The following is a 27,759-nucleotide window of genomic DNA, read 5'->3' as shown; positions in this document are numbered from 1 at the left end:
AAGTTAGAGAAACTAAGAGCCTTGTATTGCCTCATCCGCACAATTCAAGAGATAGATTGAAAGAACAAGAAAGTCTAGGCTTGGCTTGAGCAAGGGGAGTAGTATGTACAATACGGCCAACGGTGTAACCAATTCTTGGACCAGCCAAAGTAGCAACGTTAGTGACTCTGGCACGCGACTCTTCCTTTGGAGGTGAGCCTTCAAAGGTCATGAAAATGACTCCATCCTGAGGAGGATGGGTTCGAGAGTGCGGGAATCTTCATGTTCCTCGGTGTTCTTCTTGCCCTTGGTCAAAGGAAGTTTTTCGACATATTGTAAATTATTTAGAATTTTTTAAATATTTTGATATATTTAACATATATTTTGATCTTGAATAGTGACATATATGATTATGAAAAAAAATAAATTACTGAAATAAATGAAATAAATTTAGGGATGTAATATATATATATATATATATATATTTTTTTATGTAGTATAGATCTAAATGAAAAATCCAAATTTATTAATGGTACTGAGGCCATGTGTTGGCCAATCACATAGGCTTTTAAAATTTTTGAATTTGGGCTTTCCTTCCTTATTTTTGAAACAATATCAAAATGAAAAATTTAGTAATATTTTTTAATCAATATTTTGTTTTTTAAATTAAAAAGATGAAAATATTTTCCAAACTTATGTTCTCTAAAGCGGTTTTTACTTTTTCAATTTTTTTAATTGAGAATTAAAATTTTAAAATAAAAAAAAAATAACTTTTAAAATTTTTTTAAATAATTTTTTTTTAATTAATATTTTAGACTCCAAACTCCAACCTAGACTTTGGAATTTGGACCTCGACCCCAATCCAGACAAACCCAAACCCAGATCGAAACCCGAACCAGACCCCGGCCTTGGACCAAGACCTGAACTCGAACCCAGACCCGAGATGTTGGTGCCAGTATCAGACCTGGACTAGGCGTCGGTCTCAGATTGGACCCTGAACCTATATTAAATAAAATCAACAAATAAAAATGAAATTTACACAACACACTTTTATTTTTAAAATTGAAAAATAAAAGTGATTGTAGTACACATTTTTTCAAAAATAAAATTTTAAAAACAAAAAATTTTATTTTTATTTTTATGATTAAAAAATTTAAAAATAAAAATATTACCATATGTCACATTTATAAATATATATGGACAAAAAAAAACAAAATATGATTTTTTTTTCTCTCTCTCTTATGTTTTTTAATATTTTAATGGACTTTTCTTTTTCATATTGCAAATCATTTTTCTTTACAATAACTACTTACTAGTTACAAATTAATTATTTTAAAAATTGATGTAGTAATTATAAATGATACGATAGTAACTAATTACTACTAAATCATATTTTTTTAAATATTATTATAATATTTTGGTAACTAGTTATATTATAACAAGGGAGTATGAGAACAAAAAATCTCATAAAAATGTAAAAAAAACAAAAAAAAAAAATTGTAATATTGCTCCTTCAAAATTCAGTGGGAAATTTTGTAGATTTCCCAAACTGGTTGAAATTGGTTTTTTCTCTTTAATTTTTCATAAAAGAACAATAAGATATCCAGTGGGATTTTTTGTTGTCATTTGGCGAAAATTGAGATGTAAAATGGTATTTAGGCCTAAAATGTATAAAACACTTCATCCAAACCCAAAGGAAAGAATTGGGAAGAATGGACAAAATGACACCGTACACTAATATGGCCAAAACCATGGATTGGAATGGGCCATAAATTGATTTGGAGTTTTTATACCACATATTAAAATTTCTTATTTTTTTTGTTGTATTGGGGCAGAATTTTTTCCAAAAATACTGTACACTATGTTAAGTTTCTACTGTTATTTTTAATTATTCTGTTTTGTTGTTTTATGGTTGTTTTATAAAAAATAGTATTTTTTGTAAAAATTTCTGTATGATAGTAAAATTATAATCTTTTACCAAAAATTCAATATTTTTGTATAATATGCAAAGGGGGATTTCATTAGGATCTGAGAAAAAATTGACACACCAATTTTTTAAAATAAAGTGAGGCGAGCAAGGCGTGCTCTTTGAGTCTCCAAACGCTCAAGGTCCCAAACTTGTGAAAAAATATTATTAGTATATACATTAAATATTAAATAATAAGATAGTTAATTAAATGGGCCCAAGAAAACATTTAATAGTTGAAAAGAATGGGCCTTTGCATCACATAGAGCTATTTATATGGGAGAAGTTGAAGAGTATAACTTTTTTTATATATATATATATATTAACTAAATTTAACTTCAAATAAAATTTAATTCAAATATACTTATTTTTACAAGTATTATATCTATATTATTCTCACACTGTCACGTAACTAAGACATAATTTCAAACATAATAAATTTGTGTTCTTTAGAGATGGATGTGTAGATTTGTAGGATAATTGGGACAAAATTTTAATTACAGAAGAATGGAGACTATCATGAAGTGATAGGAGTAAAATTAGTAGAATGATTGAAAAAAAAAAGGTAAGCATAATAAATTTTGAAAGAGGGGGTAAAAGTTAAAGGCATCAATTTAAAAGAATTATGTAGTGTAATTTTTTTTTTATAGGGGCTTATATATGTATCCATAAATATTTTGGACCGTGAGTTTAGGTGGGTTCTAAATTCGGGCCTATTCTGCCTTAGTTCAAGGCTATATGGTGGTGGTGTAATTTTTTCTTAGAAATATATAATGTGACTATGTAGTATTTTTTTTAGTACAACCAATGGAGTATTGAAGTTTGGAATTTTTAAGAACTTAAGAAGATTATACCACTACACTAGAGTGTTAAAATTATAATTTTGATAATGGTTAAACTAGGACTTCTAAAATTTAATTTGTTTTACGTTTCATATACTTTAGGATCGTAAATATATAATGAAAATTCAGGGGGAAATTAGTGTATAAATAATAACTTCTCTTACTTAAATTCAGATTGATGAAGTAATTATTATAAGAGAGATAATACTATATGATTCTTCACTCAAGAAAAATACTATATGATTCTATTTTTTTAATGAAAAATGTTAATTTTACCAACCAACAAATTCAGTCACCAAACACGGTAACAAATCAGTAAGAATAGACTTCAAATTGAAGGTACGATCTAGATACAAATTAGAGACTCTAGTAAAGTTATGAGTCACTACATTAGCAGATCGGTTAATAAAAATAACTTTAACGTTACATAATTCAGCAAGCAAAGTTTTACAGCTTTGAATGACTTGACCAAACAAAGATATCATGGGAATTTGCACAACCCCAAGACAGTTACTCTCCACAGTTACATGTTGCCACTGGTTGCACTTGATCCAAGTTAAAACTTCCTTGACACTTATTGCTTCAGCCAAAACTGGTTCAACCGTACTCGAAGTATAAGTGATTCGACCCTCAATGAGCCAACCCTTCTCATCTCGTGCAACCACACCCGTACGAAAAGAACGTCCTCCATCGAACAAAGCAACGTCTACATTAACTTTAATGTTGTTATCAAGTGGTGGGGACTAATGCTCTGCACCATCATTTGTCTCAGAACATGATGAGCCAAGGACAGTTTTTTGAGCATTATTCCATTGACTAAGGTAGTTTTTAGCAAACACAACAATGTTATCTGCTTGGGCCGTCTTACCTTTCCAAACAACTTTATTTCTTGCACTCCAAATGGCCCAATACACGACTGCAATAAGATATTTTTTATCTGCAATAACCTGACTAAAAGTCGAAGTGCACCAGTCCATGAAGGAGGAAACCGGTGCACTAATAGTCAATGAAGAAGGAGGTATGTAATACTTTTTCTGATTAAAAAAAATGTTTATTTCTTATGATATGAGAGGAAGAACATCATTCGGCTTGATGAGTTAGCTATATATACTATTTTATACTAAACAAAATTATTTTTAGTGACAATATAATTTTTTTGTGGCTAAATATATAGTTTTTAGTCACAACAAAAATTTATTTATGACTAAAATGTAACATTTAGATACAAGTTGTCATTAATTTAGTTTTAGTCACAATATTTGTGACTAAAAACACATTTAGTCACAACAAATTGTAATTTTTGTGACTAATACTTTTAGCCACAAATTTTTTAGTCACAACGTAGGAATGATAATTTATGATTAGTCACAACTTTTTTGCTTTTAGTCACAAATTTTGTTGTGACTAAAAGTAAAATTTTCTCTACTGTTAATTATACTAAAAATTGTTTAGGATTAAAAATATCAATTTTAATCACATAACATATATATGAATTTGATCACCTTTGTTCATAAGTAATGTTCTTGATCTCCTATTTAATTTTAGTAGTTTTACAAAAACAATTGCATTCACTATGCATATTTGAGGGAATATATAATTAATATCAATATGTAATAATAAGTATATATATAGACAATCACAAGTTGGGATTAATGTTCTATGACAATCACTAGCTATACTATACATAGTAGTAGTCTAGGGAGGTCCCCATTAAAAGAGACTTCAAATAATGCACTTCTTTCTTTCATTTCTTATTTAACAAGAAAACAAAACAATATACATACTAATTATTAGTATATTGATTTCAGAATGGAAGATGATAAATTACCACAGTGGCAAACTTTGTGGTAAAAAAATTGTATATCTTTTCAACAATTAGACATGTTTTTGTACAATTTTGGCTCTGAATTATTATTATTGCTCCAAAAATATCTCCCTACATATGATACAAATATCAAGTTTATTATGTAGCACTAAATATAATAGAAATATCACCTTCATGAATCCATAATGTCCACAAAATTTATCCTTATGCTAATTTGCGTTAGTTACTAAACACTACAATAGAAAAAAAAATTAATTAGTTTTGTACGTGGAAATTATAAATTTTATGGGATTTTATATTATTCGTACAAAAATATGGTTTTTTTTTTCAGAAAAAATTATTGTATGAAAAAAATTATAAAAATATGAAGAAAAAAAAACCCGTAATTTTATTTTTTTTTTCTAAAATTTTATCATAAAATAACTTTTTTGAAAAAGTTATGTTTTTTCAAACTTATACCATTCTACATTTTACATTGATATTAGGAATAATTACAAGACATTATTTTTTGTAAAATATTTACATTTTTAAGTTCAAAGAATTTTTTTTACATTTTTATAGTTTTCCAAAAAATAACACGAAAATAACATAATATCAACAAGAAAACAACATTAAAGTAACATGAAAATAACATCAAAATAACAACAAAAAATAACATACATATAACAAAAAATTAACAAAATTTCAACATAAAAAGACCGTATTTTATGTAAATAAAATCAAAAAAATTGTAAAAATGTTTAAAATTATGTGAAACCGTATTTTTGTTATTTTTTTGTTATTTTTGTGCATTTGTGAAATTATATTAATGAGCTTATTTAAGAAAAAGCCCAAAACATATAGCCCACTTAAAGAAAGGGCCTAATCTTCATTCTCACACATTAAAAGTCATTTCACTCTCTTTCCCTCTTGGGGAGCAAAAGGCTATCTTGATGAATATATATTATGATAAAACTAAGCTAGATTTACAATTTCAATATATACATTATCTAATTTCCCAATATCTAATCCAAACATATCATTCTTATTATGTGCAATTAATGAATTGAGAGAGTCCATTTTTATTTTTCCCTTCTAAAAATTCATGACAAAACACTTCAATCTTCCCTTTTCAAATTCATGACAAGAAACTTCACTTGACAAATTATTATATTTGACAATTAGTCCCAATTCGACAATATATTTTGTCGATTAAGAAATTAATTAACATGTGCATATATATGCATGATATACAAAAGAAGCATCCTCTTTTAATGTAATAAAAAAGTATTAAACACTACTGATAACTAATAATAACACTGTATACAAATGGCTCTGCTTACACTCACTAATAATATTGTGAAAGGTGCAAAGTCTCCATACTTAGTCAACAATGAAAGTATTGGAGGAAGAAAAAGATAAGAAAAAAAGAATGAATAAAGAAGGAAAAGCAATAAAAGTTTCGTACTAAAATGAATGGTTTTTAGAAGACTTGAAGTCATAATGTCCAATATCTTTATTATACTTAGTACAGTACTGTTGGACCAAAGGCTTCTTTTGAAATATTAACCACATATTATACAAACTCATAATGAAAATGTTGAACTTATTTGTACTGTGTTGTTTGTTTGTATTGCAAATGTGGGTATGTATGTATGTATGTATTACACATTGATACAATTAATGGAATAATGGAATTTGGCCCAAAATAATTGATTTTGGTTTATTGTATTGTCGATACATTTATCATTATTATTATTATGACATTTGAAAGAGGTTATGTTTTGGAGTTACTTTAATGAACCTTTTTGCCGAGGCCATGACTTCTGTTGGCTTCAATTTTTGAAGACATTACATCGAAATGTGTCTTTTGCGTCGGTAAATACTGAATAGTGTTAACCAACACAATTGACTTTGGTTCGAGTTAGGTAGTTAACAACCGTGTTACTTATAATTTAAGAACACAATAGTGTTGTTGAAATAATGTGTTTCATTACTCTCATATATGTCACTTATAAACCGATCCTATATATAATGTCAAATGTGTTGGTTAAGCAATGTTGATCGATTAGTGGCCATTTCTCCAAACTTAATCCCTAGAGAAGGCTCTTTTAAAATGAATGTGGATGCTGCTTCGATTCCAATCAATGTAAAATGGGATTTAGAACAGTAGTTTGAAATTATCAGCATGGTAAATTTTTAGAAACTTCGACTAATTTGTATACGTATAAGAAGATTCAAAATTTATAGTTCATAGACTTAAGAATTGCAAAACATTACTCAATTCTGTGTGATTTAATTAAGAATTACAAAACTCTTTATTTCATTTCCATAGGTTTATTCTTTCCTTTTTTACCGAGACATGCGGAAAAACATGGCAATAATTTAACAAAGAGGAGCCTAGGGCAAGATAAAGAGTTAATTAGTGTGCTTGTAATCTCACTTGTTCTATTAATGAAATTATAAATTTGAAAAATTAAATATATATACATACAAGTTTTTATAAATATTTAATAAATTTCAAGATAAATTTTTCTTTGAAATTTTTTAATATGACTTATGTTTGGTATGGAAGAAATGTGGAAGGAGGGAAAATGTAGAAGAGAAAAGTGGAATGAAAGAAAGAAAATAAAAATGAAGAAAAAAAAGAGAGTTAACAAATATTTTGAATGTTTCTTTCAAAAAAAAAAAAAATATATTTTGAATGGGTCCACCAATTTCGTTCCCATCCTAATTGGGAAGAAAAGTAAAGAAAAAAAGTCTTCTATAATTAAAAGAGAAGTTTTATAATTTGCACCAAACAATTAATAAAAGCACTTCAATTTTAATAATTTTTATTTTATATAAAATATACATATTTTTTATTAATTATAAACTTTATTTTAATTATTAAGACAAAAGATTTAAAATAAAAAATATATATATACAACTTTACTCGAAAGAAAAATTGAAAATAATGTAAAAAAAATTTAAAATATATATATTAAAAGTAATTTTTAAAATTAATTTAAGTTTATTTTTTCTTTTATTGGGATGTATATGTGCAAATAAAACTCTCCTAATTATAATGAGTATAAAATTACTAAATTATTTTTTCCTACAAAAAAATTATATTAATTATATAAAAAGAAAATATAATAATTTCATATTAATTCATTTTTTCACTCTTCTTACACCTACCAAACAATTATGAAGAAAATATATTTTCCTTTCTATCTTTATGCAAATGACAATAATAATAATAATAATAATAATAATAATAATAATAATAATAATAATAATAATAATAATAATAATAATAATAATAATAATAATAATAATAATAATAATAATAATAATAATAATAATAAATTCAGATATACCAAAGTTGTCCCATAAACATTTATGATCAGTATCCATGCATGCCCATCTAATCAGAATTGGAGAAGTGAAGTTATTACTTAATAGTAGTATAGTACTGTTGAGGCATACATGTTATTTAGGGATAATCATCAAATAATATATATTAAAAAATGCTATTTAATAATATATATTTATATAATTTGTAACTATATGAAAATCTATATATACACAATAAATAACGGTACCAACTAATCTAACACCCAAAGTAGGGTCCCCTCATTACCCATCTCAATTAATAATACCAATATTGGAAGCTTAATTTATGAACTAACTTTTGGACCCTTCTACCTCTTTCAATTTTATTTTTCTTTTATTATATTTTGTTTATAATTAAATGTCCAAAAGATTCAATACATATGAATAGAAGACCTGTCCAATGAGTTTTTTTTTTTTTTAAATAATAATAATAATAATAATAATAATAATGGAAAATATCTCTAAAACTAAAATCAAAATAGGAAGGTAATAAATGAGTGTAGTGTGGGAGCCCCCAGTTCCTGCTTATCCTCTTTTGTCAAAGATAACAAGTATTTATGTTTTTATTTGGCTCATTGTGTGTGTCAATGGTCACTTATTAATATAGAGTTTCTAGTTTCTAGTAACTATACCTATATATTAATATATATTTATTTATCCATATTTCTGTAGTTTCCTATATCAAATAATTTGTAATTATATAATTTTATTTTATTTTTTTTTAATGAAAATACCAGTTATTTATTAAATTGAAAAATCTGTTATAAGTGTGGCAACTAATTCAGGAGAAAGACAGTGCTCTTGAAAAAGTATGACCTGGGGAATAATAAGAAGCACACACAAGAATATAAGCGGTTTTGTTAGCAGATCACTTAATAAAACATAAAGAAACATGGTTAGAAAATTTTAAAAAAGACTTTTACAATCTCATGAAACAACCAAGTCAAATTGAGACATCATAGAAATAAAACTAGAAATAATTTGAAAACAAACTAAACTATCTGTCTCCAAGATCACATCAAACCACGTATGACGAACACTCCAAGAAATTGCTAGCACTATCATGGGCAACACAACTCATACCGAACCAACTTTCATGCTCAAAGAGTGCACCATCAACATTAACCTTGATCTAATTATTCGCTGGTGGAATCCAATGCTCACTTCTTTTATTAGTAGTCGAAACTAATGAACAAAGAATCATTTTGCTTTGACTGAGCATTCAAATACTGATCAAGAACACCTTTTGCTGACTGAACAACTGCTCAAGAAGAAGTCGACTTCTTATCCCAAACTACCTTGTTCTGAGCTGCCCAAATTCTCCATGTTACCATTGCAGCCTCCTAGAGCATGTTCACTCCAACCTTGCCTGATAAATCTCTCCACCATGACTTAAAATCAGTCTCACCCCAGCTTCCTATATCCACTGATGATCGAAACCAGCGAGACCGAGCAAAAGAGCAACCCACCAATACATGGAAAGTAGTTTCAACACTATTATTACACATAGGGCAGGTAGTACTTACGACAACATGTTTAATCGCAAGTTGATCACAAGACGGCAACACGTTGGTCTCCCAAAGGAATACAGCACCTTCTGGGGAACTTTCAAACTCCATAGCTGCTTCCAAAAACTAGAAACATCATCCGTTGCAGGACCATTATTCAACTCATCTAAGTACCTATAGGCACTTTTTACCGTGTATATAGCCGACCCCTCAAAGGACCAAAACCAAGGATCATCTCAAATAGAAGAACTCAATTGATTAGAAAAAATAAGCTCCTGATCACAACAAGTTGCGAGCCACCTCTATATCCCATGCCCGAGAGTCCATCCTGAAAAGAGAAGCCAATTTTTTATCACCTAATAGGGCTGAGTATCGGTCGGTTTTTTTCTATATAAAAATCCAAAATTCAGTTTTCGGTCTGGATTGGTGCAATCTGAAAACCGACAGACCAATCTAGAACTTATCTTAAAACCGACCGTTTTGAACCTTGGTTTGGTCGGTTTAAACTTTAAACCGCCCAAACCGAACTTTTTTTTTTAAAAAAAAAATTCAATTTATTCTATAAATATATTATTCTACATTTTACAACTACAAACATACAAATTAATTGTTCAAAAACTAATTATCTTATTATTTTAATTTTAATATTAATAAAAAATAATATATTATTTTTATATATTATTAGTAACTATAATACATGCAAAAAAAAAAAAAACTTAATAAATTAATATATATATGTATAACGGTCGGTTTCGATTTTTTCGGTTAGTTTATTACCAAAAAAAAAACCGACCGTTCAATGGCGATTTTAACCGTTAGTGGTTTTTTCGGTTTTCAATTTTGTCGGTTTTGATTCTTACGGTGTTCGATAGGTCGGTTTGAACGATTTTTTCAATTTTTTGGATTTTATGCTCACCTCTATCACCCAACCCCAGATGAGAAGAAATAACATAAGGATTAACTATATTCGGAAGCCAAGGATCATGAAGCACATCAATTTGCAAACCAGCCCCCACACTTCGTCTTGCTCCCGCAATCACAAGCGCTTCAGCTTCCATAATACTTCTCCCACAAAGTTTGGATTTTCACCCAACACAGCATTAAGAGAAGTGGCATTAGGATAATAACGGCCTTAAACACTGATCATAATTTACACATCTAACACATTTGTGTCGAAATTTTATATATATATGTATGTGACAGGAATTCATAACTTACCAACGATAGTTTTACAAGAATAAAATTAAGAAAATATATAACTGAATAAATTGAAAAAATTAATTATTTTAAATATTAATTATACTTGGCGTGCTAATTTTATTAATGTTATTAATTATATGCTCTTCTACACGGAGCCAAATCGTCTGTCTCTTTACTCTGTCCCAATTCCTGTCCCTCCACTCAAATTTTGACACCTCATCTAAAATGACAGCAATGCATTTAACAGTGTTAGTTTCTCTTTCTAAATTACACTACCTCCTTTTGTTCACAATTTTGTCCATTCTTTATTTTTGTTTTTTTCTCTTTAAAAAAATTCTTTTCAAATTCTATAACATCTTTTCGATAAGTTCTAGCAGAAAAGTTCTGGGAAAAATAAATCTATACAAATACATGTACAGCCTATTTTGTTTTTGTTAAATTAGATCTCACTGTAATTTTTATTATTACAGTTTTACAAGATGAAGAGAAAATACAAATAAATCACAACAGAATACAAAGACAAAAACAGATCCTATGTGGCTTCGCCTCTAGTGGATCAAGATCTGGTTGTTAGTTACAACCGAAATTGTAACTAACTTCCAGATCTATGATCAACCCTAAATCTACATGTATTTAAAGGGTACTAGAGCCATACCAGATCTCTCAGTTGAGAGATACCAGAAAACTCGAACCCAGATTTCCAGATCTGGAAGCTTCAGCTCCAAACCTCAGTGTTCCAAGTTCATGCAAAGAAAGAAAAAGTGTTAGTGAGTGAGAAATAAGAAAATACAGAGAGATAAACACATAGAAAGAAAAAGAGAGACAATCTGAAATACCAGTCAAAGTTCTGTGACTTGGATTTCTCACCTTTTGTATCAATCTTCATCAAATAGTGCAGATCTGTAGATCGTCTTCAAGGCGAGCTCAAAGAGGACGTACCCCTGATTTAGGGCGAACCTCTATAATCTCTGGTGTTAATTTTCTAACCCTAACCTAATGATCTATGTTCGATATTTGTATGTATGTGTGTGTGTGTTGTTTCTGGGGTGATTTTCTGGGTTAGATCGATCAAGAGATCGAGGGAGATCTCTGGTTCTAGGGTTTGAGAACCAGAGAGAAGGCAGAGAGAGAGAGAGAGTTTGAAACTCTCGAAGGTTCGAAGATAGAAATGAGCTAGGGTTTGCTCTGAACTCTCTTGGTTTTATTCGAGTAAGAACGACAGATCGTTTTTGATCAAACGATCTGTCGTGCGGGTAAGGAACGACAAGTTCCTTTGTCGTGCAAGTGGAAACGACCAAATCTTGGTTGTCGTGTGAATTGATATATTAATTGATTTAAAGGACAATTCTGTCCTTGTCGGTTTTTTAACTGTGAGCTTGAGTTGGTGTAGGTTAAACTTGGGATTTCACCAAGCAATTTTTCCTACAGTGGTATCAGAGCTTTGGTTCAAGCTTAAATCAACTCAAGAAAGGTTCAAGAAAGTGATCAAGACTGGGAGAAGAAGAATAAACACAACAAGAAGTTGTGGACATTGGAAAATCTGTGGAAATTCCACAAACTGATAATAAACAAATCTTTCTAAACTCAACTCAATTTAATTTTGATTTTTTTTTTTTTTCTAACATGAGCAATATCAAAGTTGACATTGATCGTTTTGATGGATCTGGTGACTACAGGATCTGGAGGAGAAAGATCAGATCCCTGCTGGCTCAACAGAAACTACTTAGGGTTCTTGAAGACCCTATTGAATGGCCAGAAAACACTACAAAGATTCAACAAGAAGAACTGTTGGAAACAGCCACTGGAATCATAATTTTCAACCTTTCTGATGCCATTATCAGATTGGTTGATAAAGAAGAAACACCAGCTAAAATTTGGAAGAAACTTGAAGAGCAGTTTCAACAAAAATCCCTAACTAACAAGATCTACCTAAAAGAAAGGATCTTTGGGTTTAAGATGAGTCACACTAAAACCCTAGATCAGAATCTTGATGAGTTTCTCAGAATGCACATTGAATTGGCAAATTCAGGAGAGAATGAAGCTCTAAGTGATGAAAATCAGGCAATAATCATTTTGAATTCATTGCCTGATTCATACAGAGAGGTAAAGACAGCAATCAAGTATGGAAGGACTTCAATCACACTTGATGAAGTCATCTCTGCCCTAAAATCTAAAGACTTAGAGATGAAGAGTGAAAAATCCAATTCTGGACATGGTGAAATGAACCTAAGTAGGGGAAGGCCATCTCACAAGAAACCCTACCATAACAGGGGTAGAAGTAATAGTGCACATCATCATAGAAACTCAAACAAAGGGAAGAATAGATCACCATCAAGAGATTCTGGTGATTCTACAGGGTGTTTCTATTGTGGAAAACCTGGACACTACAAGAAAGACTGCTATTTCTACAACAACAAATACAAGAACAAGAAAGGTGGAAGGTTTCCAGAGAGATCAGATCAAAACAGGCAACAAAATGACAAGCAACAAGAAGCAAACTACTCAGATGGCTATGATAGTGGTGAAGTCTATGTTGCATCTACATCTTTCAAAGATGACTGGATTTTGGATTCTGGGTGTACCTTTCACATGACAAATTCTAGGGAAATCCTAACTGATTACAGAAATTCTAATGGTGGCAAAGTAATTCTGGGAAATAACAATACATGCAATATAGAAGGTTCAGGTAATGTCAGTTTTAAAATGTTTGATGGAATTGTCAGAACTCTAACTGGTGTAAGGTATGTTCCTAATCTTGCTAGAAATTTGATTTCTATAAGTGTTCTAGATGACATGGGTATTGTTAGCAAAATTGAAGCAGGTTCAATGAAGCTAAGTAAGGGTGCTATGACAATAATCAAAGGCCACAAACATGAAGGATTATACTACTTAGATGGAGAACCAGTGACTCACTGCAACAATGCAGTCACTAGCAATCCAGAGGACCTAAACAAAATTTGTTCTATGGCACAGAAGGCTGGGGCATATCAGTGAGAAAGGCCTACAGATCATGAGTGATCAAAGGCTACTGGGTAAGGACAGAGTAAGTAAAGTGGATTTCTGTGAATCCTGTGTCCTAGGTAAACACCATAGGTTAAAATTTAAAACTGGTATTCACAAAACTAAGCACATATTGGAGTATGTTCACTCTGATCTTTGGGGACCAGAGAAAACTCCAACACATGGTGGAAATGTGTATTTTATGTCTATTGTTGATGACCATTCTAGAAAAGTTTGGGTATTTTTACTTAAACATAAAAATGAGGCTTTATCTAAATTCATACAATGGAAAACCCTAATGGAAAATTTAACTAATCAAAGGGTTAAAACCCTAAGAACTGACAATGGCTTAGAGTTTTGCAGTGATGAATTTAACAGGTATTGTGGCTCTGTTGGAATTCAAAGGCACAGAACTGTGAGAATTACTCCTCAACAGAATGGGGTAGCTGAGAGAATGAATAGGACCTTGATGAACAAGGTCAGATGCCTATTATTGCAATCTGGACTCACTAAAGGATTTTGGGGAGAAGCTGTGTTAACAGCAGCCTACCTGGTGAACAGAAGTCCATCCAGTGCCATTGAATTCAAGACACCAGAGGAGATCTGGTCAGGTAAGCCTCCTGATCTCTCAAACTTAAGAGTATTTGGATGTGCAGCCTATGCACATCAGAGTGTAGGTAAGTTAGAGCCTAGAGCTCTGAAATGTGTGTTCTTAGGCGATCCTGAAGGCACTAAAGGCTACAGACTATGGGTAAGAGAGAAACAAGGGTTTAAAGCTATAAACAGTAGGGATGTTGTTTTTAAGGAAGATTTATTTCCTTGTATTACTAATAATAATGCAATATCTAGTCCTATTCTAGACACTAACCCTGCAGGCACATCTGTGGACATGCAAACAAGGAACACTCAACCTAATACTGTTCAGGTGGAACCAGAACAGGTGGAAAATACTCAGGGAGATGAAAACTTGGTAGGAAATGACCAAGTTCAGGATGACAACATTCAGGTGGAACCTATTACTGAAGAAGGACAAGAAAATGAGGAAATCCAAGACTACCAACTGACCAGAGATAGAACTAGAAGGGTTCCTAGACCTACACAGAGATTCAGCTTCACAGCTTGGGAAGAAGTGCTAGCCTATGCATTTTTCTGTGCTATGGGAGTGGAAATGACAGAACCTAAGACCTATGAAGAAGCTATGACTGATAAAGATGCCAAGAAATGGTCCAAGGCAATGGATACAGAGATGGAATCTCTGAGAAAGAACAGAACCTGGATACTAGTAAAGAAACCTAAAGGAAAGAGCATAGTATCATGCAAATGGCTTTTCAAACACAAAGAAGGACTCACTGAGACAGATCCTAAGAAGTTTAAGGCAAGACTAGTGGCTAAGGGATTTACACAGAAAGAAGGGATAGATTTTAATGAGATATTCTCACCTGTGGCTAAGTATAAAACCATCAGAATTATACTTACCATAGCTACTCAATTTGACCTAGAAGTTGATCAAATGGATGTAACTACTGCATTTCTACATGGGGAACTTGAGGAAGAAATCTACATGCAACAACCTAAAGGATATGAGGAAAAAGGCAAGGAAGACTTGGTTTGCAAACTGATTAAGTCCCTGTATGGACTTAAACAGTCACCAAGACAATGGAATAAAAGGTTTGATGAGTTTATGATCAAGAAAGGGTTCTCTAGAAGCTATTATGATACATGTCTATACTACAAGGGCACTAAGATTGATGAAGTCATCTACTTACTGCTGTATGTAGATGACATGCTCATTGTGAGCAAGGAAAGGACCAGGATTGACCTAATGAAAGGTTGGCTAAGGGAAGAATTTGAGATGAAGGACTTAGGCAAGGCTGCTAAGATCCTAGGCATTAACATCTCTAGAGACAGGGAGCATGGAACACTAAGGCTACATCAGAAAAACTACATTAAGAAAGTCTTAGAGAATTTCTCTATGACTAATGCAAAGCAAACTAAGCAACCTATGACCAATCAGTACTATCTAAGCAAAGACCAATGCCCTAAAACTACAGCTGAGAAAGAATCTATGAGTGAAGTGCCTTATTCTAGTGCAGTGGGATCAGTGATGTACCTAATGGTTAGCACCAGACCTGATTTAGCCTATGCCATTAGTGTACTAAGTAAGTACATGGCTAACCCAGGTAAACAACACTGGGAGGCTATGAAATGGTTACTAAGATACTTATTGGGATCTACTGAAGTAGGATTAAACTACAAAAGGAGGGACAACAGCAGAATGATCACTGGGTACAGTGATGCAGACTATGCAGGTGACAGAGATAGTAGAAAATCTACCTCTGCCTATTTCTTTACTCTATGGGGGAATTGTATCAGCTGGAAAGTACAACTACAGCCTGTTGTAGCATTATCTACAACAGAATCTGAGTATGTAGCTGTTACAGAGGCTATTAAAGAAGCTATTTGGCTTAAAGGACTACTAGAAGAACTTAAACTACTAGATGAAGAACCTATAATCTACTCAGACAGCCAGAGTTGTATCCACTTGTGTAAGAATCCTGTCTTTCACGACAGAACCAAACATGTGGAAATTAAGTATCACTTTATACGAGATAAAGTGACACAGAAGGTTGTACAGATAGAGAAAGTTCCCACTGAAGAGAATCCTTCTGATATCGGTACTAAGGTGCTACCCTTAACCAAGTTCAAGCACTGCTTGGACTTGTTAGGGGTTGGTAGTGGTGGATGACCACTACCACTATGAGCTAAGACCCTTGAGGACGAAGAACTATGATAATAAACATTACAGAAGAGATCTAAGGTGGAAATTGTTAAATTAGATCTCACTGTAATTTTTATTATTACAGTTTTACAAGATGAAGAGAAAATACAAATAAATCACAACAGAATACAAAGACAAAAACAGATCCTATGTGGCTTCGCCTCTAGTGGATCAAGATCTGGTTGTTAGTTACAACCGAAATTGTAACTAACTTCCAGATCTATGATCAACCCTAAATCTACATGTATTTAAAGGGTACTAGAGCCATACCAGATCTCTCAGTTGAGAGATACCAGAAAACTCGAACCCAGATTTCCAGATCTGGAAGCTTCAGCTCCAAACCTCAGTGTTCCAAGTTCATGCAAAGAAAGAAAAAGTGTTAGTGAGTGAGAAATAAGAAAATACAGAGAGATAAACACATAGAAAGAAAAAGAGAGACAATCTGAAATACCAGTCAAAGTTCTGTGACTTGGATTTCTCACCTTTTGTATCAATCTTCATCAAATAGTGCAGATCTGTAGATCGTCTTCAAGGCGAGCTCAAAGAGGACGTACCCCTGATTTAGGGCGAACCTCTATAATCTCTGGTGTTAATTTTCTAACCCTAACCTAATGATCTATGTTCGATATTTGTATGTATGTGTGTGTGTGTTGTTTCTGGGGTGATTTTCTGGGTTAGATCGATCAAGAGATCGAGGGAGATCTCTGGTTCTAGGGTTTGAGAACCAGAGAGAAGGCAGAGAGAGAGAGAGAGAGTTTGAAACTCTCGAAGGTTCGAAGATAGAAATGAGCTAGGGTTTGCTCTGAACTCTCTTGGTTTTATTCGAGTAAGAACGACAGATCGTTTTTGATCAAACGATCTGTCGTGCGGGTAAGGAACGACAAGTTCCTTTGTCGTGCAAGTGGAAACGACCAAATCTTGGTTGTCGTGTGAATTGATATATTAATTGATTTAAAGGACAATTCTGTCCTTGTCGGTTTTTTAACTGTGAGCTTGAGTTGGTGTAGGTTAAACTTGGGATTTCACCAAGCAATTTTTCCTACAGTTTTCATTTTCCTATCGTTGTTGTATTTTAGTTTTTCCTTCTCTTTGCAAATGGTGTTGGACAAAAAATATTGCAAGAATATTCTCGTAGTTAATGAATTAATTTGTACTAAATTTGTGGATTTATTAATTTTCAGGTTTCCTAATTCCCTAAAATCCATTTCTAGTTCATAGAAAGACAAATCTCAAAATTAACACTAATCCCAATCTGACCAACAATTACTGTACAACTTATGATAACAGTCAATAACAGCCACCATTGCATTAATTGTTAAATCAAACTATATATATCATTTTCCTTTTGATTATAGATATAAAAATTGAAGGCATATATTTCAACTAAATCTGGTCTATTGGAAATGTGAACTAATTTTCGATTGAAGCTAGTTTCCTTTCTTAAAAAATATTGACAGAAAGAGTTGTAGAGAGAGTACCCAGTTAATGACAGAAATGTTAATTGTTACTGTTAAGGGAGATTTTTTTTTTAAAAAAAAAAAATAAATACATAAACGAAGTGAAGTAAGTGTAAAGTCCGTTAATTATATATATAACAATGTAAATGATGTGCTAAAAGATGATTGGCTGGGACAGAGTAAGGGACAGAAAAAAGGAACAGAAGATTTGGCTCCCTTCTACACATGTCATTTGCTCATTCAAAATTAATATATAAATATGTATATGTTCCATAGATAGGATCTACAAAGTTATAATTATTTATATTAATTACATTTATTTGCTCATTGATAAACCACTACTACAAAATTCACTATTCACGTCTGTTTTTAAGTGTCACTTAAAGAATTTACGTCGGTTTATAAAACCGACGTATATACCGTAGTCGCAAATAGTTTTTATTAGCGTCATTTTTAAAACGACGAAATTTTTTTTTCGACATTTATAAAGCGACGCTAAATACTTACTTTACTATTTTATTTTAAGCGTCGGTTAAAAAATGACGCTAAATGTTTCATGGCATTTTAAAACTGTCACAAAAAACTTATTCCGTCAGTTTAAAAATGTCCTATCTTTTACGAAAATACTTTTTTTTTTACCTATTGTGTCACTTATAAAATGAAGCGCAAATATAAGTAAGGGAAAATTGCAAATTTTTCATGCAATTTTCCCCACCTGCATTATCAAATTTTAGAATAACTCTATATAATAGTAAATACATAATACAAAAAAAATTAAAATAATATTTTTAAAACTTATATAAAATTAGTAATCGATTCTATTAATAAAATACCAAAATTGTTAATAAAATCGATTCTAAAACTTAAATTCCATGTATATCGTAAACTAAATATAAACTAATAACATATGCAAAAGATAACAATAATCCTAAAACTTGTTACTCATGTATTATAACAAAAGTGTAGTAACCTTAAGTACTTAATCTATAATCAAAGGCTTCACAAATTCGGCCCACTCATCTCGTACGGCATTGATCTCCTCGTTACTATAGGAAGCCTCTAGCGTCTAACTCGTTACTATATAGCAACCTCAATAAAGCCATTATACACCACTGACCTGTAAGAGTTTCACTAGGGTGGACCTAGCTTGACTAATCCGTCCACTTTGCCGACATAGTGAAGCAAACTTAAGCCAGTTATCCGTATATTCAGTAGGTGGAAGCACAAGTGCTCTAACAGCTAAAAGTACTTGCCAAACCTGAAGTAAATAATGAGAAAGAATAAGTACTAGAAAGAGGAGATCAAGAATTTAATGCATAAAAGAGATTTCAGATCAAATTCACTAAGCCCACCATGAAAATACAAATTTGAATAAATATATTCTTGTATCAGTTTAACAAAAAGAAGCCACCTACTAAACAATGAAACAAAGAACTCTCCAATCACTTAATAGCTTCTGCTAACAAGAAGAAAATTGCCAAGAATAAAGGGCTGCTTACATACCCAATTTCAGGTCTAGCTACATATATTATATGTAGTACTCTTGACTTATTTGTTTATTTGTGGGGAGTGGAATATAATAAAGATAGCTGAATTTACCTCAACATTGCATTTTTCTCCTTGTATTCGCTCAGTCCACATGTTGCGAATAAGGGCTCGACGACCTTCAGCAACAGAATTTCCCAAAGGAAGCGTGCAGTATTCAATGACCTATAACTTTATATGTTATACTTACAATAAATAAAACTGAAAAAGAATGAAAACATAAATATATTTAGCATTTAAAGAAGAACACATATATGGCAGTGTTCATTTTTCCCTAAGCTGGTTGTGAAGAAAAAAACGAGAGAGAACAGAAAAGAACTCCTACAGAAACGAACAGAAGAAGAACTCTGCTATAGTATCGATGATGGTTGTGAAGTGAGAAACACTAAATCAAGTCTCTCTTCCAATAAAATCAATAATTCAAACAAAAATGAGAGAGAGAGAGAGAGAGAGAGAGAGAGAGAGAGAGAGAGAGAGAGAGAGAGAGAACGCAAGAGAGAAAGAGAGGGAAAGAGAGAGACTTACGGAGGTGGGAGACCTACGCCGGTTCGAAATCGCAGTTGGGAGACCTTCAGACCTTTAGAGAAAGAGAGGGAAAGAGAGGCGCTGTTCGAAAATGAAAATGAAAGAGAGGGAAAAGTTGGAGACCTGTTCGTCGATTTGGGGGTAAGTACTGAACAATGGAGGATTCGCGTCGTTTTCTCACACTCGCAAAATCTTTATCGTCAATTTTAAAACGCCACACAAAGCATTCGTGAGGCTTTTAAAACGACGTTAATAATGAACGAATTTTTTAAATTTTTTGACTTTTACCGTCGGTTAGGTAATTAGTGAGGGATATATAACCGACGCAATTTATTTATTTTTTGTGACATTTTACAAATGACGAATATATTGAATATGGTACTATTCACGTCAGTCAACGCGATGAATAGTCGCGTTGACCGACGTGAATAGTGAATTTTGTAGTAGTGAACATTCATAATAATTAATGGTGCCTTTACTAAATTATAACTGGAATTAAAATAATTAGTGAGAGAAATGAATCGGTTTAAAATAGAAAATAATCAGAAATAATATTTTATTATGGTGTTTACTAAACTGTTTGAAAAGAAAATCATAATCATATTATTTTATTTACATAAACTAGAAAAGGTAATCGAAATACTTTAATTTAACAAAATTACCATTATAAGAAAATGTAATTATTTTTAATTAATAAAATTAAATTAAATAAACTAAGTAAGAATTGAGAAAAGTATTTCCTATAAAAATAAAACATTTTCCTTTATTTTTTTTTTTCTAATTTGTGTGCCCCCATTATTTTTCCTTTTGCAAAATTTAGTAAGAAATTGTATGAGAATCAACACCATACCATTAATTCTCATATTCTCTTTAAGTAAACATGCCAAATAGAATAACATCTAATGATGTCTATTACTATAGCTCAAAATATAAATAATTATACATGTATATATCTATAGTAATTGAATAATGAATTAATTTGTGTGATGTTATGTTATTATATTACAGAGTAATTTACGGTATAAATAAATAAGTTTAACTTTGTTGTAAATAAATACATAAGTTTAATTTTTTGCGGTAATAATATCTAAATTATAATTCTAAAACTTCTATAGGTACCTAACTGTTAATTGTTAAGTAAATTACCACGTGGCAATCCTGAATGGTACAGATCATTATTTATTTATTTTTTAAAAGAATAATTTAAATATACTAATAAAAAAATAACACATGAATAATGACTTGATATTTAATGGCAAGATACTTACAAAAATTTCAAAAATAAAATTTAAGTATTATTACTGCTAAAAATTAAATTTAAATATTTATTTATAATCAAAAATTAAATTTAAATATTTATACCTTAAATTAATCCTATATTACGTGTGAGTTTTGGTAATGTTTATGAATTGATTTGACACTAAAAATAGCCTTATCAAAAAGGAGAAGATATAGAAAGGGCCCACAATTGAAGGGCAAACAAAAGAATCATGATCAGCATGGTGTACTGGGCATGATGATAAAAGGACTTATTATTTAATTAATTTGCTTCATACCTATATATATCACTAAAAAGAAGAAAAAGAAGTTTAATCATTTATAATAACAACAAAAAAACAGTTAATAATAAACCATGTGACATCATGGTTTAGGCAACTTGATTAAGGTTGGACCTACATTATTTCACTTGGACAACTACAATTATCTATATAAATATAATAATATTCTTATATATAGTCTTCTTTTTTATATATATATATATTGTATATAGATTGATATAAAGAAAGCAATAAGAGAAGGATCAAGCATGACCATTGATGATGAAACTCATTTCTTATAATAATAATAATTATTAATTATTAACAATAATAATACAAAAGTTGAAAGAAAAAGTTATATTATATGGAGAGAAAAAGAAGGCTTTGATTTTTATTTTATTTTTTCTTTAAAGAATTAAAAGGTATCTCTAATGAAGTGATCAAGCTAACCAAAGTAGTAGATGGTGGAGTAGTAAGATATCCACACACCTAAGCCACTCTTTTCTTTCTTTTTTTCATACTAATCTTATTAATTTATATATGTTTGTGTGTGTTTTCCTACATGGCTACCACCAACCCCAAAAAAGTTCTATCTTTATATATACATATTTCATGCTCAATATTCTATAAATATGTAATATTCCAAAGCCTACTTTTTATAATAACAAATTGATTTATATTCCAAGTTTCCATCATTTAATTAAATTATGGAATTAGATTATTGATTGGATCATATGTTCTCTTCTATAAAAAGTAGTGGCAATGCTTATGCCCTTCTTAATTAAAAATATTTTCCACTCAAGTTGTTATTGCAAATAATATACATGACTATATCGTGATGGTTAAAATATTTTTGAAATGGGTAAGATAGTAACGAACAAATCAAAGAACTCGTGTAATATAATTAAGTTAGAGTTTAACCATCTAAAAGTTAAAGAAAATTTGCTAAGAAAATGACTCGATTTGTTTCTCTTGGTGTTACTGATGAACATGCTGCTGCATCTGCCTCTACTTTTGTTCTTAGAAATGACTGAATTCAACTTGCGTTCGGAAAGAATGGAGACAAGTCAAGCCCTACTTCTCAGGAGGATGGACAACATCATAAAATTCTTCTGATCAAATGATCATGCTTAAGTAGTCCATTTTTTATCTTTACTTTTTTTCTATGTTTTTTGTTGAACTATGATGACTTTGTCTATTTTGTTTAGTTTCTTTGGCTCCTTCATAGACAAAAGGGAGAGTAGTATTTATTTTTTGGATTGTTAATTACAACTCTGGACCCTTGTTTTAGGGGGAGTTGTTTTGTTTGTGGTTTGTGAACTTTTCAGTTTAAAAAGTTATTTATTTTATGTGTTCGTATACTTTCATGCAGGGGGAGTATTTTCTATACTCTATTATTTTTGTTTCTAACACTTGATGTAGGTTTTCTTCTTATAAAATATTTTTTCAATCAAAGTGCCAAAATTAATTCTATTTTGGCATCTTTAATTTGACAAAAATATTTTAAAATTTATTACTTAATTTCGACTATAGTATTTATTTGGTTTTCATATTTTGTGTATTTGACTTTTATATTTTGTATTAATTAATTTATATATATTTGGAAATAAAGACGTTGTCTAGCTTTTCTATTTATAGAAAATAAGGTATAAAGAGTAGGTTTGGTGACTTATTCTTTCTCTATCTATCCAGCTGTGTTAATATGATATTGTGTGAGTTTTCTAAAATATTTGATCAGATTTCTTGTGGACTGATTAAAGATCTATTTTAGGGAATTGTCTAGTGAGTTGTGGTCTTGTTCAAGCCATGTGTGAGCTGTCAATAAGATATATATTGGTTATAAATACACCTTACAGCAGTGAGGTCTTGTATATCTTTCATACGCCTTAAATTGTATTCATATCTTAAGAAAATAGTGTCTTTGTTTTGTAGAGAAGAGAGTGTTCGTCTCTTACTTTGTTTATATGTATTTTGTATTGTCTTGAGTCTGTATTGAAGTCTGCAAAAGAAGAAGAACAACAATGCTACCTTCGGGAGAAGGTTTTACAAGCTTTCGGGAGATTTCCTTTTAAGTCTTGCCTCAAGAGGAAGCAAGCACTCTTCAAGGAGATCGAAAGGAGTTTGAGCACATGAAGTTTCAGTAAGATTTGATTAGAAAGTGAAATACATCAAGGTTGCGGCATACAATCAGAGGGAGTCTATTTATGCATAAGTCAATTACTTTGTATTTTTGAGATCTATCTAATGAATCTTATCTCTGGGTGTGACCCCGTGGACTAGTAACAATCTGAAAGGATTGTTGAAACCACGTAGAAAAACCTTGTGTGTTTTATTACTTTTCTGCACTATTTATTTTTTTAGTTTATTCTGGAGTTACAGAGTTGTCTTCTGCAGCTACAGAAAAATTATTTCAGTACCAGTTTCATTATTTCACATTTAATTAAGAATTTAATTAAACAATAAACTGGTAATATTAAAATACAAAATTTCAAATTTAAATGTGTTATATATATATTAGCCTTCGAAACTCAAATAATTGTTATATATAATAAAAACCTTCACAAAGTCATTACCTACAATTTGCTTATCTTGTAGGTAATGAACAAGTCTAGATTTTTCTCTTAATTTGCTTATCTTGTAGGTAATGACTTTGTGAAGGTTTTTATTATATATAACAATTATTTGACTTTGTCAACCCAAGCTTTATTTGGCGAAGTATTTGGGCGGCTCAAGATCTTGTAAAGCAAGGAGCTCGACGAGCTATTGCTAATGGAAATACGGTTAGCATTTTACATGATCCTTGGTTACCCAATGATTCTAATCCCTTTATTTTGTCCTCTAATCCGGGCCTAGTGGATCAATCTGTGTCTAGTTTGATGATAACTGGGGAGCGATCTTGGGATGTTGAGCTTCTTAACGATATGTTTGAAGAGCGTGATGTCAACTTAATAAGAAGTATTCAACTTAGTCAATCTCGGGCTGTTGATGGTTGGTATTGGAGTATGGAATCTTCGGGTTTCTATTCAGTTAAAATTGCTTACAAGTTTCTCCAAGCATTGAGAGGAAATTGGTTGTTCATGCAAGACGACAATTTTTGGAAGAAACTTTGGAAGCTGCCCGTGCCCTCAAAAGTTCACCACTTCCTTTGGAAGGCTTGCTCTGGTTGCCTCCCAACAAAGGTACAACTTCATTCAAAACATGTTAATGTTGATCTTTTATGTCCTTTGTGTAATATGCATGTGGAGACAATTGTTCATGTCTTGGTGGACTGCTCTTTCTCACGATCCTGCTGGGCTTTATCCTCTATAAACCAGTCGGCTGCTGGTACAAATGCTGAATTTTGTGACTGGTTTTTTGACATTCTTGCTGCCGGCAGTGAGGCTGTAGCATGTGAAGCTGCCATGTTGTGTTGGAGTATTTGGAATATTCGGAACGAAGTGCAATGGCAAAGCAAAAACCGAACTGTTTTGGAAGTGGTTAGATCGGCTAAACATGTCCTTGGCCAATGGAAAATTACAAAATTTGAGTCCCCTATTGCTATGTTTGCTACGGGGGTACTACAGATAGTAATTGTTGGCGTAAACCTGATGTTTTTACGGTCAAGGTGAATGTCGATGGTGCGACTTTTGAAGCTCATCATAAGTTTGGTTTTGGTTGTGTTGCTTGTGATAGTCATGGTAAGCTTATTGAAGCTATTTCTAGGAGTAGATGGGGCTGTGTGTCTGCAGAGATAGCCGAGGTGATTGGTATTAAGGAGGCGCTTAGTTGGATAAAGCACAAAGGGTGGGATGAGGTGGTTCTTGACTCTGATGCTTTGGTTGTGGTTCAAGCGATTAATAGCTCAGTTCATATGCCATCCCAATTTGGTTTGTTAGTTGAGGACTGTCGTACTATTTTATCTAGTTTAAATAATGTCCTTGTCTCTTTTGTCAATCGATTTGCAAATAAGGCTGCCCATTGTGTTGCTAGGGCCTCTTATTTATCGTCAGATTGTATGTTTAATGAGCTGAATGCTCCTTCTTTCTTGTGTGACATTGTTCAGGCTGAGGTCTGATTTTAATGAAACCTTTGATTCAAAAAAAAAAAGAAAGAAAGAGAAAAATCTAGACTCGTATTAGTTATTAGCTACATTTTAATGTTGTTGTTAAAACTTATGCAAAGAGTATTACTAATACTATTGGATATTATGGTATCCAATGCTACTACTCCTCCTAAATTACATCAATAATAATATAACACCACTATACTAATCTCCTTTAACTTTTCTTTATGTATTCCTAAATTTAGACACTAGTGACTCCCTTCTTAATATTCAAGAAACTCTTTTTGAAATTTATTATTATAGAGACCTAAACAAATCATTGCTATATTATATATCTATGTTATATTACATAAAATTATATAAGAGAAAGTGTTATTCCTTTTTAAAATATTACAATTCAAATATAAATTTATTACACATATATCGCTTATCTTTTACACTGTATTTCAAATTTAAACTCATCGCACATATTTAAAATATATCTTTATAATATAATTTTTTTTACCCAATCTACATATATATCTTAAAAAAAATTATCTTTCCATTATTATTTTTAATTTAAACAATAAAATAGAAAAAAAGTGTTTATGTTTCTTAAAGAATTAATCATTGTTGTAACACTATTACCTTTTGTTGTTATAATTTTTTTTTTTATTATTTATAAAAAAAAATAAAAAAGGTATATGATATTTTTATAAAAATAAAAAGTATTACAATCAAACTAAAATTATAATTAACAATAAATTTTAAATATTATTATAATTTTTTATATATAAATATTACTTAAATTATACATTTTTAATAACAAATAATATTATTTATTAAATAACATCTAAAAAAAGTTAATTATACAACTAAAAATATACACTAAAATAAAAATTAAAAATATAATTAATTATACGTGTATTACACGTAATATTAACCTAAAAAATAGAAAAGTTAATTAAACTTAATTAGTCAAAATATTAAGTGGGGGAAGTCATTGTATTGGTGAGGGATCATGATCATGTGGTTATAATTTTGCATATTAATTTTTGTGGTCTTAGCTCTACAACATTTTACTATAAGAATATTTTATTTAAGGAAATATATTTCTATTTAAAGAAATTAATTTCTATTTAAGGAAATAAATAAATAATTAATTTTCTGATAAATGAATATTTTATATTCATTGAATCTGGACAAAATCAATTATGTAATATTTTATATATGGTCAGATTTCTATATTTATTATCTGATTTGATTTCCTGAATTAATTGTCAAAATATTCTGACAATTAATGTAGCGCAGATACTGATGGAGTATCTCACCTATAAATATAGGGTCTCGGTCCCCGAGCTCCTCACTCATTCTGTTCATAACAGCAAATTCCATCTAAAGAGAGTTGAGAGAGCGAGGAAGCCCGATTACCCATGGTAGTCAATTTCCTTTGCAGATCAAAGCTTATGTGGGTTTGAAGCTCAAGATTCAATGGCTGGAGGTATTTCGATCCTTATTTATAGTGTATATATGTTTGATTAATTCCGCACTTTATACTTAAACATACATATTTCAATTTATACATATAAATGTCTAACATTTACATGCTCTAATTTGGATATTGTATATATATTTCATCTTTTGGGGTTAGGAAATAGGCATTATATAACAAAATACTGTGTATATTATATATAAAGATATAAATATATATTAAAATTAATTTGGTGTCTATCTGTGTATAAATATTATTATATAGTAAAGATTCGAAATATATCATTATATGTCGACACAAAACATATAATGAATTGAGATATAATATTATCTCTTCCTTATCCTTTCTGTCATTTTATGGGTGAACATTAAGTATCAAAAAAGAAAGAAATTTTGTCAAATAACCAACTATATATATACATATCACAAAAACTTGAATAATGGAACTACAGTGTTTCAAAGAAAAAAAAAAATCTAGTATGGTTACTTTTCAGTCAGAATAAAAAAGTGTAATATTTAATCATCAATACACTTTTTGTATCATCACAAAAATATTGTTATATAATATAGTTTTATTTCCACATCTTGAATTTATAATGTACCAATAATTTTTGGAGGGGAAAGAAGAGAAAACATTAATGGGAAAAAAAATTCTAAAATTTTGTAAGAGATTTAATTTTTTTTTTTTTTTTACTATTGTTATATGATGATTGTCACAATTTTGTA

At 30.7% G+C, this 27,759-nt stretch overlaps 1 protein-coding gene across 1 annotated transcript; it reads right to left on the bottom strand.

The window, feature by feature from the left end:
- Nucleotides 1-3,059: 3,059 nt before the first annotated feature.
- On the bottom strand, nt 3,060-10,535 carry LOC133038503 (uncharacterized). Its single transcript, XM_061116674.1, has 4 exons — nt 10,394-10,535; nt 9,334-9,590; nt 3,545-3,821; nt 3,060-3,493 (listed from the first exon to the last, which is right to left on the bottom strand). Exons 1-4 carry the CDS (start codon nt 10,533-10,535, stop codon nt 3,060-3,062), a joined length of 1,110 nt encoding a protein of 369 aa, XP_060972657.1.
- Between the last annotated feature and the right edge of the window lie 17,224 nt (nt 10,536-27,759).

This window comes from Cannabis sativa, chromosome 5 (genome assembly GCF_029168945.1).
Source record: "Cannabis sativa cultivar Pink pepper isolate KNU-18-1 chromosome 5, ASM2916894v1, whole genome shotgun sequence".
Lineage (NCBI taxonomy): Eukaryota > Viridiplantae > Streptophyta > Magnoliopsida > Rosales > Cannabaceae > Cannabis > Cannabis sativa.
Note: the sequence above shows the minus strand (reverse complement) of the source record. Positions and strands in the feature narration are given on the sequence as shown.

What these genes read in the sequence shown, in the direction of transcription:
- LOC133038503 (XM_061116674.1), bottom strand. Translation starts at nt 10,535, where the DNA reads ATGGAAGCTGAAGCGCTTGTGATTGCGGGAGCAAGACGAAGTGTGGGG. An exon ending in TCTGGGGTTGGGTGATAGAG is followed by an intron (nt 9,591 to 10,393) that starts GTGAGCATAAAA and finishes TTTTGGAAGCAG; the next exon opens with CTATGGAGTTTGAAAGTTCC. An exon ending in ATGTTCTGAGACAAATGATG is followed by an intron (nt 3,494 to 3,544) that starts GTGCAGAGCATT and finishes AAGTTAATGTAG; the next exon opens with ACGTTGCTTTGTTCGATGGA.